The 18,379-nt window shown below is 50.1% G+C and overlaps 1 protein-coding gene across 4 annotated transcripts in view; it reads left to right on the top strand.

Annotated features, from left to right (window-relative positions):
- ate1 (arginyltransferase 1) overlaps nt 1-18,379 on the top strand; it is a 72,903-nt gene that overhangs the window by 31,073 nt on the left and 23,451 nt on the right. For 2 of the 4 annotated variants that reach the window (XM_083695383.1, XM_083695386.1), the window contains 2 exons: nt 4,353-4,481; nt 11,503-11,535. In XM_083695383.1, coding sequence (XP_083551509.1) covers nt 4,353-4,481; nt 11,503-11,535 — 162 coding nt within the window. The remainder of the gene's footprint in view (nt 1-4,352; nt 4,482-11,502; nt 11,536-18,379) is intronic. The other 2 variants (XM_083695385.1, XM_083695384.1) reach the window with 1 other exon arrangement.

The following is an 18,379-nucleotide window of genomic DNA, read 5'->3' as shown; positions in this document are numbered from 1 at the left end:
GTTCATGGTGAAGGCAGTGTTTCTACAGGTGCCCGAGTTAGCCCCCGTTGGCTGGCAGGGTCGTTAGTCTTGAGCTGTTGGATTCAGGGGGCAGTTATTCAGACCCTCTAGTCTTAGTCCCTTAGTGCCCATTATCACCTTGCACTTGGTGTAAATCGCTTCTGTAAGTTTGAGGTTTAGTCCAAGCTTTACCTGTAGTTTTATCTCTACAGTTTATTTAGTTTTAGTTCATCTTGAGCTGAAGTTCAGCTTTAGTTTGAGTTAGCAGTTTAATTTAATTTCATGTATGGCATTTAGCAGACGCCTTTATCCAAAGTGACTGAAATACATTTGTAAGTGAATCATCTATCCGTAGTCATCATAAGAAAAAGTAATCTATGCTAGGACCAGGGGCTATTGGCAGTCACAATGCTAGAAGAAGGACATTTATTTTATTTTATTTTTTTAAATTTATGTAGAGTGGGGATGAAGAGGTCTTTAGTAGGGACAGTTAAGATGTAGCCTGAAGAGATGGGTCTTCAATCTACGGCGGAAGATTGGTAGTGACTCTGCAGTCATGACAGCAGTGGGAAGCTCGTACCACCAGCAGGGCGCCAGGACAGTGAAAAGCTGTGGCCGAGTAGCGCGGCTGCTGCATCCACGTAGAGGCGGTGGTGCCAGGCGGCCAGCCGAGGTGGAAGAGTGGAGTGATCGGGCAGGGGTTTGGGGGCTGACCATTGCTTGCAAATAGGGAGGGGCTGTTTCATTTGCCACCCGGTAGGCGAGCACCAGGGTCTTGAATCTGATAGGAGCTGCTACTGGGATCCAGTGAAGGATACAAAGGAGGGGGTGACATGGGAGAAATTGGGGGGATTGAACACCAGATGGGCAGCAGCGTTCTGGATGAGCTGTAGGCCTGATGGTGGACTCTGTGGTTTTTGCAAGACATTCTGTTGCTCTGCGGTATACCTCAACCTGATTTTCCTTTGTAAATCTCTCACTTGAGACTTTGCTATCTCAGTGATTTCTCATTTCTGGATGTGTATTTACAGTACAGTGTATGTGTGTGTGTGTAGGTTCTCATCATACACACTCTTTGTTCAGCGTCTAATGTTGTTCTCTCGGAGGGGTTGTCTGTGACGTGAGTGGAGTGCTGCACTAGCCTCATCTTCAGGGTCCCTGGACCTTCCATCACCAGGAACCACCACTGGACTCAGACTCCCAGAATCCCACTGCTCCCCTTTAATTGACACTACAGTATGGTTGGAATCTTTATCTCACTTGACTGATTCTCCAGAAATGTGGTCAGTGAGCATCCCTAAGATCCAAACAAGTCAACAGAACTATGGACTGGGAGTCTGAATCGCTACACTAGAGCCTTGATAGCTCTAATCTGCTTGCGTGGTGTTGTCTAAAACCTCTTCACTGTTGTTTATAACTTCATTGTCCCTCCTACTCCCTCCCTCCCTCCTACTCCCCCCGACCTTCCCACCCTATCCCTCCTACTCCCTCCCTCCCTCCTACTCCCCCCGACCTTCCCGCCCTATCCCTCCTACTCCCTCCCTCCCTCCTACTCCCTCCCTCCTACTCCCTCCCTCCCTCCTACTCCCCCCGACCTTCCCACCCTATCCCTCCTACTCCCTCCCTCCCTCCTACTCCCCCCAACCTTCCCACCCTATCCCTCCTACTCCCTCCCTCCCTCCTACTCCCTCCCTCCCTCCTACTCCCCCCAACCTTCCCACCCTATCCCTCCTACTCCCTCCCTCCCTCCTACTCCCTCCCTCCCTCCTACTCCCCCCGACCTTCCCACCCTATCCCTCCTACTCCCTCCCTCCCTCCTACTCCCTCCCTCCTACTCCCTCCCTCCCTCCTACTCCCCCCGACCTTCCCACCCTATCCCTCCTACTCCCTCCCTCCCTCCTACTCCCCCCGACCTTCCCGCCCTATCCCTCCTACTCCCTCCCTCCCTCCTACTCCCTCCCTCCCTCCTACTCCCCCCGACCTTCCCACCCTATCCCTCCTACTCCCTCCCTCCCTCCTACTCCCCCCAACCTTCCCACCCTATCCCTCCTACTCCCTCCCTCCCTCCTACTCCCTCCCTCCTACTCCCTCCCTCCCTCCTACTCCCTCCCTCCTACTCCCTCCCTCCCTCCTACTCCCCCCAACCTTCCCACCCTATCCCTCCTACTCCCTCCCTCCCTCCTACTCCCTCCCTCCCTCCTACTCCCCCCGACCTTCCCACCCTATCCCTCCTACTCCCTCCCTCCCTCCTACTCCCTCCCTCCTACTCCCCCCGACCTTCCCACCCTATCCCTCCTACTCCCTCCCTCCCTCCCTCCTACTCCCCCCGACCTTCCCACCCTATCCCTCCTACTCCCTCCCTCCCTCCTACTCCCCCCGACCTTCCCACCCTATCCCTCCTACTCCCTCCCTCCCTCCTACTCCCCCCGACCTTCCCACCCTATCCCTCCTACTCCCTCCCTCCCTCCTACTCCCTCCCTCCTACTCCCTCCCTCCCTCCTACTCCCCCCGACCTTCCCACCCTATCCCTCCTACTCCCTCCCTCCCTCCTACTCCCTCCCTCCTACTCCCTCCCTCCCTCCTACTCCCCCCGACCTTCCCACCCTATCCCTCCTACTCCCTCCCTCCCTCCTACTCCCCCCGACCTTCCCACCCTATCCCTCCTACTCCCTCCCTCCCTCCTACTCCCTCCCTCCTACTCCCCCCGACCTTCCCACCCTATCCCTCCTACTCCCTCCCTCCCTCCTACTCCCTCCCTCCTACTCCCTCCCTCCCTCCTACTCCCCCCGACCTTCCCACCCTATCCCTCCTACTCCCTCCCTCCCTCCTACTCCCCCCGACCTTCCCACCCTATCCCTCCTACTCCCTCCCTCCCTCCTACTCCCTCCCTCCTACTCCCTCCCTCCCTCCTACTCCCCCCGACCTTCCCACCCTATCCCTCCTACTCCCTCCCTCCCTCCTACTCCCCCCGACCTTCCCACCCTATCCCTCCTACTCCCTCCCTCCCTCCTACTCCCTCCCTCCTACTCCCTCCCTCCCTCCTACTCCCCCCGACCTTCCCACCCTATCCCTCCTACTCCCTCCCTCCCTCCTACTCCCCCCGACCTTCCCACCCTATCCCTCCTACTCCCTCCCTCCCTCCTACTCCCTCCCTCCTACTCCCTCCCTCCCTCCTACTCCCCCCGACCTTCCCACCCTATCCCTCCTACTCCCTCCCTCCTACTCCCTCCCTCCTACTCCCTCCCTCCCTCCTACTCCCCCCGACCTTCCCACCCTATCCCTCCTACTCCCTCCCTCCTACTCCCCCCGACCTTCCCACCCTATCCCTCCTACTCCCTCCCTCCCTCCTACTCCCTCCCTCCTACTCCCTCCCTCCCTCCTACTCCCCCCGACCTTCCCACCCTATCCCTCCTACTCCCTCCCTCCCTCCTACTCCCCCCGACCTTCCCACCCTATCCCTCCTACTCCCTCCCTCCCTCCTACTCCCTCCCTCCTACTCCCTCCCTCCCTCCTACTCCCCCCGACCTTCCCACCCTATCCCTCCTACTCCCTCCCTCCCTCCTACTCCCCCCGACCTTCCCACCCTATCCCTCCTACTCCCTCCCTCCCTCCTACTCCCTCCCTCCTACTCCCTCCCTCCCTCCTACTCCCCCCGACCTTCCCACCCTATCCCTCCTACTCCCTCCCTCCTACTCCCTCCCTCCTACTCCCTCCCTCCCTCCTACTCCCCCCGACCTTCCCACCCTATCCCTCCTACTCCCTCCCTCCTACTCCCCCCGACCTTCCCACCCTATCCCTCCTACTCCCTCCCTCCCTCCTACTCCCTCCCTCCCTCCTACTCCCCCCGACCTTCCCACCCTATCCCTCCTACTCCCTCCCTCCTACTCCCTCCCTCCTACTCCCTCCCTCCCTCCTACTCCCCCCGACCTTCCCACCCTATCCCTCCTACTCCCTCCCTCCTACTCCCCCCGACCTTCCCACCCTATCCCTCCTACTCCCTCCCTCCTACTCCCTCCCTCCCTCCTACTCCCCCCGACCTTCCCACCCTATCCCTCCTACTCCCTCCCTCCTACTCCCTCCCTCCCTCCTACTCCCCCCGACCTTCCCACCCTATCCCTCCTACTCCCTCCCTCCTACTCCCCCCGACCTTCCCACCCTATCCCTCCTACTCCCTCCCTCCTACTCCCTCCCTCCCTCCTACTCTATCCCTCCCTCCCTCCTACTCCCTCCCTCCTACTCTATCCATCCCTCCTTCCTACTCCCTCCCTCCTACTCTATCCATCCCTCCCTCCTACTCCCTCCCTCCCTCCTACTCCCTCCCTCCTACTCCATCCCTCCGCTCCTCCCTGAAGGTGAGGCTAGTGCCCGTCAGCTTTGAGGACCCTCAGTTCATGGCATCCTATGAGCAGTCGACGGCGCTCTACGCGCGCTACCAGATGGCCGTTCATGGCGACGCCCCCTCCGAGTGTAATGAGAGTGAGGTACTGTACGGTTTTTGACGTCATACCTACTGCACAAGGCACTGCCTGCCATATACTGCACCAGGTATTATGCTATACACTACCACTCTGCTACATTGTGCTCATATACTGTACACAATACCAACCATACAAGGGTTTCAGGCTGTTTGTCAGCAAATGTTTGTTTTAAGAGGACACCTCACTGCCCTGAGTGCTTTGACTGAATGGCATGGTTACACTCAGCATATATCCTGCATGATTGTGTTTTCAGATAACCATGCTTATATGTTCATTCCATTATGTTTGATGCTATATCACAGTCAGTGAATTCAGTGCATCCATTCATGGTGATGTTGTACTACAGTATAATGTAATTCCTAGTTTCTCAGTTTTAGAGAAGTCACACCCACATTGGCATTTGATCTCACAAGCAGCCACGGTTATTAATGACTTTGAAGTGCTGACCAACGCTGGGGCAACTTTATAGAATAATGTTGAATGACAGTGATGCGATAAGGGAGTAGTAGTTTCACTCTAATGTACAGGAAGTCATTGGCCTGAATACTGGATATTCATCTCAGTCGACAACAATTAATCACGCCACCCAGAACAGTGTGTATCACATGCCTTCAATACAAATAAAGCAGCCACTGTATCAATTTTTTATAATTGTAGTCCTGCTTTTTTTTGCTTTTTTTTTTTTTTTAGAAAAAGTGTCTGGGACCTCGTATAAACACAGTGGACTGTAAATGGCCTTCAGTAGAGATGGAGCGTGGTTGAGGAGAGTGAGAGGAAGAGGAGGAGGAGAAGAGGCGGTCTAGTCAGGATGCGGGGCTCCTGGACATTCTCAGTAACCTGTGAGGGTCTTTTGTCTCTGAGGGCTGGAAAAACTCCCCCTCTCTGCCAACGGGGCTCAGCAAATTACTGAATTCTTCAGGTCGTAAAAATTAGGGAATTAATAAATAATAAAAGCTGTCAGATTCGGCAGTCTGTGCCGGATTCTTTCCTGGTGCCATAACAGAGCACTATTAATAGGGAGGTGTGTGTTTGTGTTAGCACAGCTCAAGCCCAGTTTTACAGCCTTGCTGGGACAGAAGGGCCCTCCAGGGACAGAGAGAGGGCCAGAGAGGTGTGGACAACAACGCTGCCATCTGCACCACTGCTCTACTGTCTGTTGGGTTGCCAGTTTGAATGAAGTGAGGTTTAATGTTTATACGAGGTTGAGTCCAGCCCTGGGTATTGATGATGGTAGGGAGGGAGTGGGGTAATGTAGCTCTCAGCAGTTACACTCTGAGTTGTCCCAGTTACCCTGTTTCACCTTGTCCTCCGTACCAGCCAGACTAGCACAGATAGAGAGTACCGTATCATTACAGTGTTTTAATGATAAGGAGGATAAATGTCAGTTACAGAGCAAGTATATAAATAATGTGTCAGCTTGATGTACAGTATGGAGGGGTTGAGTCACACAATGGGTCATTGTTCTAGCTGGGAGAAAGGGGGAGGGGGCTGTGGGGTAAGTGATTTGGGGTAACTCTAGCCTCCCTGGGGGCAGAGTCTTAAAGCCTGGCCTGACAGACACACACGAGCCCCACACGAGAGCTCTGTCCCTCTGACACAGCTGAATACAAACTATTGGAACAAACCCACCCTGACCCCCCTCTAGAGCTGCTGTGCCTCCCTCTCCATATCTGGCTCTATGTTCCCTCAGTTTAGACACATCACCTCTGACTCCTGCAAATCACTAATCCCAAAAGAAAACCACGGTTACTGGAGTTCTTACTGTGTGTCTTTTCTTAGCCAATAGTGACCATACAGAGTCCCTGCTACTACATCTGACTCCCTGAGGCCCACTCCACTCCTCCCCCATTCCCCTTCCATATTATTCTCATCTCTCTCCTCCTTTCTTCCAGGCAGTTCTCTCCATGGCCCCACTCCCCGTCTTAGTGTAGTAGTTATGGAGAGATGGAAAGTGCATTGTTAAAGCAGTGATGGCTCATTAGGGTTTTGGTGACCTGCCATGCCCGCTGCTGCGTAGGAAGTTGGGTCATTTGGTGTTTGTTGAGGTATTTATTAATCTATTAAGGTATTACCTAGGGACAAGCTCTGGCACAGTGTCGACCAGTGCTGGTTTCTGAGCCAGCAGGTATGAGACGTGTGAGTAGGTATGAGACGTGTGAGTATCATCGCTGTGAGTGAGACCCCCATGTTAGAGTATGTATAAGACACACATATCTAGTTATGTATAGTAATATCTTATAAGTGTGTTTAGTCCATGTGTATGCTTCCTTGGATAGATGGAAAGAAGCCAGGTATTTTTTTGCTCACACACTGAAGCATTCCCACAGAAACGCACATACTCACCATTATTCACACACACACACACACACACACACACACACACACACACACACACACACACACACACACACACACACACACACACACACTGGAATAGCGGTCTTAACCTTTGTGCTGAGCCGTGACTGAGTTCCTGCACATGTGGCATTGATTTGCAACAAAACAAACCCTGTTAAAACTGTATTTACTCTTCCTGATGGCAGGGACCCTTACCAAGGCATGTGACATGGTGGTTCACAGTGGAAAAAGAATGAGACACTGGGTAACAAGAAAAAGCGATATAAAAAGGCATCAACACAAAGGGAAGAGGCATTGATGGAGAAAATGACTCTCCGCCTCAGTTGAACACTTGCTTTCTTAAATGCTTTTCAAGCAGACGTGCTCAATTCCCTGAGGTTCATTAATAGTTGCCTCACTTTCTATTAGCAGGACCCTATTGAAGTTCCGTGTCCCTGCAGAGCCCCTCTGCTTCCTTTGAAGTCAAAGGTCGACTCACTTTGTCCATTTTCACCCCCCTCAGAATTAACAGAACATGTTTTTTTTTTTTTTTTTTTTTTTCTGTTTTAGATTGTCATCTTGAAAAAGAAAAAAGGTAGATTTTATTTTCAAAGTAGTGAATGGCAGGAGGATTCATGAGGTAGAAGTGTGTGATGAGGAAGAAAAGGGAAGTTGGGTGATTTTCACAAGAGAGTGCATGCAGACAACTCTGCTGAAGAATGAGGAGAGAAACACAGTGTGATTGGGTGAGACTGGTAATGAGTAGGAGAGAGCTTTGTGGCCATTAGACTTCATCATAATGTTGACTTCAGCGTGCGTGCATGCGTGTGCTAGATAGAGTGCTATTGTTTGCGTCCGAGACGGCTGCTTGCCTTCCTAATGGTACACAGATGAGTGTTTATTATAGGAAAGGGAGAGGGAGAGCTTTGGAGGAAGTGATGGGCTCCATGTGTGAGAGTGAGGAAGTTACAGAAGGTGCACATGACTCTGCTCCATTTAGTATCTGAAACACATGCCTGTGTGTGTGTGTGCATGTGTGTGTGTGCATGCAAGGACCTTTGCTGTTAGTGTGTTTGCAGGGATCTGAGTCTGTGCATGTTTGTTTGTTTTTTTGTTGTGTGTGTGCGTGCAGTACAGTGTGTTTTGCTGTCTGTTTGTGGCCAGACTGGGGTCACTGCTGCCAAACTCCAGGAGAGCAGGCTAGTGAGCGAGTGAGTGGAGACATAAAAATGCTGCACTGCTCGGCCCTCTGGGTAAGATTACCCAGCAGCCCACTGATGAGTGCCTGGCAAGGCAGCAGGAGAGAAGGGAGTGAGGAAGGGATATGCCAGGGCCAAACCAGACATCATAGCCAGTTCTCCTGTTCTCTCTCTCTCTCTCTCTCTCTCACACACACACACACACACACACACACACATAACCTAGACAGATGCGCAAAAAATGTATCAGTTTGAAGGAGTCTTCCACAGTGCATATAAATTATGTCATCTAATGAGTGCTGGTACACTGCAACTTTACTTGTGTGTGTCTGAGTGCCTGTGACTCATTGTTTCTATACAACCAACTATGTTTGCCAACAAACAATGTATGGTACATATTGGCCAGGTGGACGGGGGTGGGAGTAGTAGCAACAGCCCACCCCCCACCCCCCACCCCTCCACTGCTGAGTATTTAGCACAACAGGGAGCACTGTTTGTGAGACATTTATAGATCACAACCAGGCCCCCCTGTGGGTGTGTTGGTGGGGGTGTGTGTACAGTACATGCAAGACATTATTTTGGAGTGTGTATATTTGCATGAATTATGCTAGAAGAATAGAGCAATGTACTAAATTACATTGCTCCTCATCTTTCTGGAATTTTACTTCATTGCCTGTGTGCGAAGATGTGTGTAAAACTAACATTTTTAGTCTGTGTGGAGAGTAATTGAGTGTGTGTGTGTTTCTGTGTGTGTGTGTATCTGTGTGTCTGTCTGACTGCTCTCAGTCTCTGTAATGGGAGAGAAATGACAGGAGACGGGGCGTCACTCCCCTGTTCCCTCTGCCAGAGCATGCCCTGCACTGGAGCACACTGCATTAGTGTCACCAGCATAGCCATCGACTGTGACAGCCAGACAGAGGAAACACACACACAGCGAACTGACTCATACACACCCGCAGCCACTCACCAAGAGGACTTTTGCTCCTGGCTCGGACCATAATTGCACCTGAGCCAGGGTTGTCCCACCCAGTGAACCATGCCATCATCACTCTTATTTGCTCTACTGCAGTTCTAAGGCCAGGTTTGATGCGTTGGTCCACCAGACCTTCCGAGCATTTGGGAGGACTGTCTGGGAACGAGATTACTGCTGTACTCACACTCACAATCACACACGCACACACACACACACAAACAAGAGACAGTGGTCAGTGTACCATGTTGCTCTCATCATGCAACGTCCTCTCTTGACTCCTGTCCCTATGTAACTGCTGGGCCAGTGGCCAACGAGGTGTGTGGTATCTCCCCCGACCCTATTGTAGCATGAATGACTGAACGAGGAGTAGAGATGAGGTTTATATAGTGTGTGTGTGTGTGTCACACTCTTGGCTCTTGGCTGACTTCTTGGACCTGTGGGATAAGGCTCCAGCCCAGCTCCCTCCCGCAGTTCCCCCAGCGTCCCTCTGGGGGTGCCGTGACGAGAGGTTTAATAACACACTGCAAGCCCTCTGGCGCCACGGAGAGAGAGAGAGAACGACAGAGAGAAGGGGATAAGCCTAGGCTATATGGAGCTGTGTAAGGGGCAGTATGGAGCTGTGGGGGGGCTCTCAGACAGGAAGGCTGTGGGTTTGTGTCTGGTCTTACAGAGTATACCATACTTACCCTAGACCTCATCCTTGGTCTCCTCAACATCAATAAAGCTACTGAACTAGCCAACCACACTTCACCTGATGTAGTAGATTATTTGGAGTTATAGATGTATTGTATTTCCCTGGGTTTGTGACATGCACTTTATAACAGTGTCTGCCTGGTTCCATTGGCCTCACCACGCTGCCCCCTACTCCTTTCTCCATACTGGCCAAAGCACCAATAATCAGACTGGAGTAAAACCATCAGTCACCAGGAAACTGGACAGCCAATCAATTTTTACAGGATTTGTACGAATTTTTGTTTAGTTTACAGGATTTTATTCATAAGGAGGTTTTAAGAGGGTAGAGTTAGAGAAGAATGAATGGAGAGACCGACAGAGAGAGCGAACAAGGGAGGGAGGAGAAGAGAGACCCACTAATGACCGCAGCCTTTGCTTAATAACTCTATACTGAGCAGCACACATAAATACTTCCTGTTTTATGGTGGTGTTACGTTATTTCATATCCCCCTCTGTCTATGAGGTCTGTCTGGAACCTCTGTCTCCTTTGTTTATGTTTCACTGTTTTATTCCATAACCCCCCTCTTTACCAAAGAGAGTGTAACCAATGTTACACATCCATGGGTTACCCAGAAATACATAACACAACTGAATTGTTGCATTTTCTTGTGAAACATGAAACTGAGTGGACCTCAGTGTGTGTGTGTGTGTGTGTTAGAGCTTTAAACAGGCCTGAAAATTCAAGCCCGGGCCAGTTGAAATGGAGCCTGAGCCCGACATCACCGACAATTTATGAGCCCAAAACCCGAATTCTGTAAAATGGTCATGCCTTTATCCAGAGCATATTGCCATTGGGCACACCAGAAAAATGTACCAGTGTCGCGGAGTGAGGAACAGAGAAAGCCACTTGCTGAAAGAGAGACTGCTGGAAATCTCACCTTATTTACGATCAACAACTGAAATGTATTAATGCACCTACCTTTTTAAAAATGCTTTATTTCATTTCAAGAAATAAGCCACTTCTTGCTTTTATTGCCTGTTGTTTTTGTGTTTGTGTAAACGCTGATGCTGCATTGATAGCGCTCCTTAAGAGAAGGCTTCACTCACACAGCAACATGTTTGCCAGTGCAGTCAGACTCAGTTTTTTTTTGCAAAAATAAAGGCTGTTTCATTAGAACAAACTCCCTCAGCTTTTTTGAAGTTGGTTTTGTGCGTTAACATTTTTCCACACTGGCAAAAAACACAATTCAATTCAAATCAATTGTCAGAAAATCAGGCCCGACCCGACACAAGACCATCTAGTTCGGGCTGAAATTTAAAGTGTGTGTGTGTGTGTGTGTGTGTGTGAGAGAGAGAGAGAGATCATAGCTGTAAGTTTCTCTTCCACTGCTGCCCTTAATGTTACTCATTAATGTCTGGTTTTGACCTAAATAAGGCAGCATGCTAACTACTGCATTTACCCTACAGAGGGGATAGAAGGAGCAAATGAGAGGGAAGAGGAAGCTTTCATGGATTCACAGTCATTGAGAGCTGATGTGCTTTTGAAGTGATAGTCTAGTTTGACAATAGCACTGCTTATTCTGTCAGTACATCCTTGGTGTGAAAGATAAATGTTTTCATTTGTGTAAACACGGCCTTTCTTATGGCATACTGAATTTAGCCCATAATTGGATATATAACACCTGGAGAAGCACACGAGTAGGAGTGTTATACAATAAAATAGTTGGGAAATGTATGTTTTTCATTTACTGTATGTCACTCTTAGCCTATAGAGAGTTAGTCAGCCACATAACTTATTTTCTTTTTCTCTTTCTTTCCTTTGGTGCTGCTCACCCCTCCACAGTTCCGGAGATTTCTCTGTGATTCGCCACTTGAGGTATGTACGCCTGACGTGTTGTTGAGAGTCTACTCAAATTGTTTTGTAATGTCTCCAATGCCTTTCCCATGTGTATTCTTCCCCCCTCATAGGCATGCTTTAGATGTTTAATAATAAACTCCCTTTCTTTCCACCTCTGCTTAATGGGTAGGTAGCTGAAATAAGCCACTGTACCTTCTCAGCAAGAGCCCTCCAGATGGGTTGGGGCTGGACTCAGCAAGTGTGTATTGTTTCATATTGGAGGAGTTTTATTTAGCCTTCTCTTGGCGGGGTGGGGGGAGAGGAGGGAAATGTGGCGTCCAGATTGTGGTCTTGACAAAGAGGAGTTTGTGGTTTGATGAGGAGGATTGTTAGTTTCATATAGACTGAAATATCTAATGATATGAATGCAGATTCTTTAAAATGTATGATTGCCTAGGACATTTTATGTAGCTATAAGTTCAAGACACTCACAAGGGGACTCCCTCTAAAGGGAGCATAGCCACACCTCCAAGTCACGCTGGTCTCACGCCTCCTTTGGAGGTCTGGAGAATTTTAGATTAGCCGATCTGGCTTGGATTGAACCTGGACGGAACGATGGAAGAAATGTGCTCGCAATTTCATTGGATGTTACATTCAAAGAACCCTCCCACGTGCCGTAGATGATTGCTTGTTATTATGCGCGTCTTCTTGAGTCTTTTCTGACCGGATAGGAATATTTTGCAGAGTTGTTGCTAGATGCTAGCTTGCGACATTGAAGAAAATATGAAGGAAAAACTGAATTCTGTTTTGCCAGAAGTGTGCTCTCTACACAGAATCTAGTCAATGAAGGCATTAGGTATTTGATTGGTTTGACGTGTGGTGAGGCGTCACTCATTTCAAATGGGTTTCCAACCCATTGTAGCTACTTTCTGCAAAGAATTTTTTTTTTTTTATCTAAAGCCCAACAGTGTTAGTGAGCGGACACTTAGACCAGATGCCACTAGATGACACTGAGCAGGCGGATCTGTGGTGACCAGGAACTGCAGTAGAATCATTAAGTCAGAGCAATTACACCAGCAATTAGACATGGGATGGGCTTAAAGTAGCCCTATTAATGGGTTTTAGGGCTGCAGTGCAGATACGGAGAGTGAAGGAGGTGGAGAGGGAGGGGGAGAGAGACACACGCAGTCCCCTCTAATGCCTTGTGGGCCCCCTCAGGCCTCCTCTAATGACGATCGTTAGTGTTTATGGGAAACAAGCTTTTATCACCTCGTCAAGGCTGGCGGCCAGACACACTGAATTACACTGTATTACACACCACCCCCATACTCCCTCATACTCACCCTGCCCTCCCCCTCTGTCTTCATACACTCACCCTGCCCTCCCCTCCATACTCACCCTGCCCTCCCCTCATACTCACCCTGCCCTCCCCTCATACTCACCCTGCCCTCCCCCTCTGTCTTCATACACTCACCCTGCCCTCCCCTCATACTCACCCTGCCCTCCCCTCCATACTCACCCTGTCTTCCCCCCTCTGTCCTCATACACTCACCCTGCCCTCCCCCTCTGTCTTCATACACTCACCCTGCCCTCCCCTCATACTCACCCTGCCCTCCCCCTCTGTCTTCATACACTCACCCTGCCCTCCCCTCATACTCACCCTGCCCTCCCCTCCATACTCAACCTGTCTTCCCCCCTCTGTCCTCATACACTCACCCTGCCCTCCCCCTCTGTCTTCATACACTCACCCTGCCCTCCCCCTCTGTCCTCATACACTCACCCTGCCCTCCCCCTCTGTCTTCATACACTCACCCTGCCCTCCCCCTCTGTCTTCATACACTCACCCTGCCCTCCCCTCATACTCACCCTGCCCTCCCCCTCTGTCTTCATACACTCACCCTGCCCTCCCCTCATACTCACCCTGCCCTCCCCCTCTGTCTTCATACACTCACCCTGCCCTCCCCTCATACTCACCCTGCCCTCCCCTCCATACTCACCCTGTCTTCCCCCCTCTGTCCTCATACACTCACCCTGCCCTCCCCCTCTGTCTTCATACACTCACCCTGCCCTCCCCCTCTGTCTTCATACACTCACCCTGCCCTCCCCCTCTGTCTTCATACACTCACCCTGCCCTCCCCCTCTGTCTTCATACACTCACCCTGCTCTCCCCTCATACTCACCCTGCCCTCCCCCTCTGTCTTCATACACTCACCCTGCCCTCCCCTCATACTCACCCTGCCCTCCCCCTCTGTCTTCATACACTCACCCTGCCCTCCCCTCATACTCACCCTGCCCTCCCCCTCTGTCTTCATACACTCACCCTGCCCTCCCCTCATACTCACCCTGCCCTCCCCCTCTGTCTTCATACACTCACCCTGCCCTCCCCTCATACTCACCCTGCCCTCCCCCTCTGTCTTCATACACTCACCCTGCCCTCCCCTCATACTCACCCTGCCCTCCCCCTCTGTCTTCATACACTCACCCTGCCCTCCCCTCATACTCACCCTGCCCTCCCCTCATACTCACCCTGCCCTCCCCCTCTGTCTTCATACACTCACCCTGCCCTCCCCCTCTGTCTTCATACACTCACCCTGCCCTCCCCTCATACTCACCCTGCCCTCCCCTCATACTCACCCTGCCCTCCCCCCTCCCCCCTCTGCTCGCTGGCTTTGTTCTTCCAGGTGACCATGGGGACTTCTTCTCTTGTTAGGCCTCCTCTCTCTGTCCACTCCTTTTTCTCTTCTCTCTCTCTCTCTCTCTCCATTTCAAGGAATTATGTGTGGCTCTCGACACTACTCCTGCGTGTCAGATTCCATCTGTCTCCAATCAGAGTGTGGTATTAAAATACACACACACACACACACACACACACACACACACACACACACACACACACTGCATGCACCCACAAACACATGAGCAGATATACTGCAATCAGGCATTTAAACAAGGCTGTTTGTTTGTTGTTCCCCACAGATGAAATCAGGGAGTGGATTATGATTCGGTCTCTGTCCGTTCGAATGTCACATGTTTTTTCTCTGACACCAATAGGACAATTTTGATGAAACTTGAGTGAATGATGAGTCTTGCCATACAGATGATTATCCCAATTTTGCAGAAACTTTGGTGAAAGATGCATCTTGCCATAGAGATTGTTAAGGAGTTTTGAGGTGGATGCCAATTCATCATTAAACACATCATAATAGGGTCCAATGTGGAGAGCCAGGGTTGTAGCTTAATGCAGTAGGCCTATAGCTGTACACATTTGGGAATAATATTTTAAGAAATCAACACAAAGCTGTAAGAAGCAAGACTGATCAAAAAAGCACCACATGTTACAGTGACTTTTCAATCTGGCATCGAATGCAGATATAGGAGTGTAGCCTAATGCAGGAGGCCTATAACCGAACTAAACGAATTTGGGAATAATATTTTGTGAGTGAAGTCAGTTATGCAGCATATTTTAATACTGACACGTGGCCTATTGTGACATATTAATACGAAAACCAGTTGTGTAACCAAGGTTTATAGTCGCATTTGTAACCATATAATTTGGCTGTGGAAATATATTGTCTTAGACTATTGGTAAAATTTGTGTTTAAAGTAAAGCCATCTTGTATCAATAGAGTTAGTATGATAGTAAAATAATTGTTCTCTTTGGGCACAGAAGGTGATCACACCAAGAGAAAAGCCTCCCTGTACGCAATGGAGGCATAGCACGGTAAAACAGAGACAACCAGAGTGTCTCAGTAAAACATTTATGAATAAACAACTTTCTTCATTCACAGGCTTCATTCCATCGCTCTCTTTTTATAGAGGGGCCCTATATCATTTGTGGGGGACAAGATGCTTACTGTATACTTGTTTGTTTTGTGTTTACCCATTTCACCAAAAATAAAAGGCCTTCATGCTGAAACATACGCAAGGGTAATTAGCTGTAATCTGTTCCTCTGTGAACACACACAAACACACACACACACACACCACATTGGGGTGGCACTACCTGAGACTTTCCACTACTCTGTGTGTGTGCTTGTCTGCTCACAAAGCCACTGGGGATGTTTTTCAAACATTTGAGTTGGCCTGCATGCAGGTGTTTGATTCTGTTTATGTTTGTTATTTTATTTATTTATTTTGTGTGTGTGACGTGGGTCGTGACTTTAGTGACAGGTATGGTACAGGTGGAGTTTGTCCTCTCTGGCAGCTTGCAGGCTGTATCCCTGCTTGGCTGTGCTGCTAGGTGGGCCTGGGCCTGGGTTAACTCTATCTGTTTCTGTTTTTCTCCTCTGAATGTTTTTTTTTACAGCCCCTCAATGTGTCTATCCGCAGGGGAAACACTCATTAACAGGGGTGTTGGCTAATTAGTCGTCAGGCTTTTATAGACCTGGGCTTTGCACTCATCAACCCCAAACTGTTGGAGTATAGAGATAAAAGAATGCTTCCTCTTTCCAATACATATGGAGGGCACTGTATTTACACACACACACACACACACACACACACACACACACACACACATTACTCACAAAAGCAGACCCTAATTTACACTACACAGCTCACATTGCTACTGCACACACAGACCGGCCACAAACAACAGCGTATGGCATAGTGTAGGAGCAGAGCACTGTGTGGATGCCATGCCGTGAGTCTGGTCTCTCTGTAAGACAGATGGAGAGAGTAATTAGACATTGTTTCCTTGTCAGCTCAAATGAGGTGTTACTGAATGACCTTCCTGCAGGCGTGTGTGTGTATGCGAATTTAATCATTATCCTTTCCCTTTCCACTGTTGGTCAGTCTATGTAAGATAATATTGCATATTAGTATATTGATATTTATATGTTGTGTTATAGCTGTTGTGTGTTAGTAGTGGAGTTGAGCCGTAGTAGTGGCCCGGTAGCTGCAGGAATATGCTTAGTAGAGTCTCCCAGACAAGGAATGCCAGTCCAGTTGCTGCTCCACTCTGGCTAGAGAGGCACTATATTGTTTTGCTGAACCCGTTTTAATAAACCTGCTCTCTGAGCCCTCACACTGCTCCACACTAGACATAGAAAGGAGGGGAGGGGAGAGGACAAGAGGGGGGTGGGGGAGAGAGGGATCTAGAGTCCATATGAGAGTGATTTGGGGCTCTTTTGAGGACTCAGGGGCGGTTTAGCGTTTAGCAGGAGAATGTTTAGGTTGTTGTCACAGTGGCAAGGACACAGCGATTAGGCTGTCCTGTGAGTTGACGCGGGGGTCAGAGAGACAAGATCTCCCTCTAACAGGGCACGGCTGCACAAACATGCAACACACGCAAACGTGCACACACACAGACAAGCAGGACACACATGTTGAACACAACACAGACTTAACTATCCACTGGCAGACTGCACACACACACACACACACACATGACAGAAACACACACTCATTTGGTGTAAATTCTCTCTCACACCTCACACACAGACCCATGCTCTCACTTCTCACTGACGACTTCTAAATGGCACAGGGCTCTGACAAAGCCTCCAGTGTTTCTGTGCCAAGAAAGTTACAGGCTGCCTGCCTCCCACTGACGGACATTTCCCTCAGCCCCAGACAGGCCTCCATAGCTCAGGGGCCCGCCCAGCCCAGCTCAGCTTCAGCCTGCTCCAGATGTGGTGCCAGGAGCCCCAGAGGGAGCCCAGCCACTAGACCCCACCCCCCCAGCCAAACGCTCTCCATTTCACACTCAGTCGCCTGCCTGCCTGTCACAGATAATGTCTGCCCCATGCGAGTCCTTTCTCCGCTCACATGTTCTCTGATGTATGGCAGCACCCCTACTTCAATGGTCTTGATCCAGCCCCTCTTCAAGCAGCCACACTCAAAGCCCTAGAGTGGATAGTGGTGTCCATTGTGTCAGACAGGTAATCAGGTAGTGTTTGGTAACCCACTGCCCAGAGCTAGAGCTTTGTTTTTACTGCCAGCTCTACTTAAAATATACCCTCAGAGGGGGTCCAACAGGAATTTGGTGCGGTGTCATGCCATTGGCTGTGCTTGGCCCTCTGGGTCAGGGATTCGCAGGGTGGCGGTCCTTGTCCAGGGGTGGGGTGCTGATGGGGGCTTAGGGGAGTTTAAGGTTTGGGCAGATTTAATTTGGTCAGGGTGCGGCTTAGTGGCGCTGCATAGTGGGTTTTTAACACAGTGGATTAGCAGGGTAGCTCTCCTGGTGTTGTGATAACGAGCTGCGTCTGCTGCGGCTAACCGGGCCCAGATGGGCCATGAGGACCGAGAGGGATCTCATTTCAACCTCACACACCCCCTATAACCCCCTATACACACACACACACACACACACACACACACACACACACACACACACACACACAGACCACTCCAATATGGCCCCACAGCCCCCCTGGTTGTCTGAAGTCTCTGATAAAAAGCAGTCATGTCACTTGTTTGAAAAACCCAGCGTGCAGATCTTTGTGAGAAATGCAATCTGTCAGGTACTAAACTGGAGTTTAATAATGGTGCACACTGCACTCACACACACACACACACACACACACAGGAGAAAGCTCGGCCCCATTCCACCCACCCCCTGCCTGACGAGATGAATTTTGCTCATGCAGGGTCTTTTATTAAAAGGCCTCTCCCTTGTGTTTCTGTGGCTAGCACACAGAGCCCACTCTCCATCCCCCAACCTGATGCTGCTCCACATTTGGGAGCTATTAGCAGGCTGAGTTTGGGGCTACTGTACACCCTTGTGCATAAAACACGTGTGGGGCCTGGGTAACTGCCTAGGTCCTATTGCACAAACACAAACCTCTGTCTATGAACAGGACTGTTAATGTACTAATGCTAACAGTCTCATTCAGAGATTAAACGTATGATATCCATTGGAGAGATTGTACACTCAAACAATTGC

The sequence above is a fragment of the Argentina silus genome, assembly GCF_951799395.1.
Source record: "Argentina silus genome assembly, chromosome: X".
Taxonomy (NCBI): domain Eukaryota; kingdom Metazoa; phylum Chordata; class Actinopteri; order Argentiniformes; family Argentinidae; genus Argentina; species Argentina silus.
The sequence above is the reverse complement of the archived record's forward strand: the minus strand, read 5'-3'. Positions and strand labels throughout refer to the sequence as shown.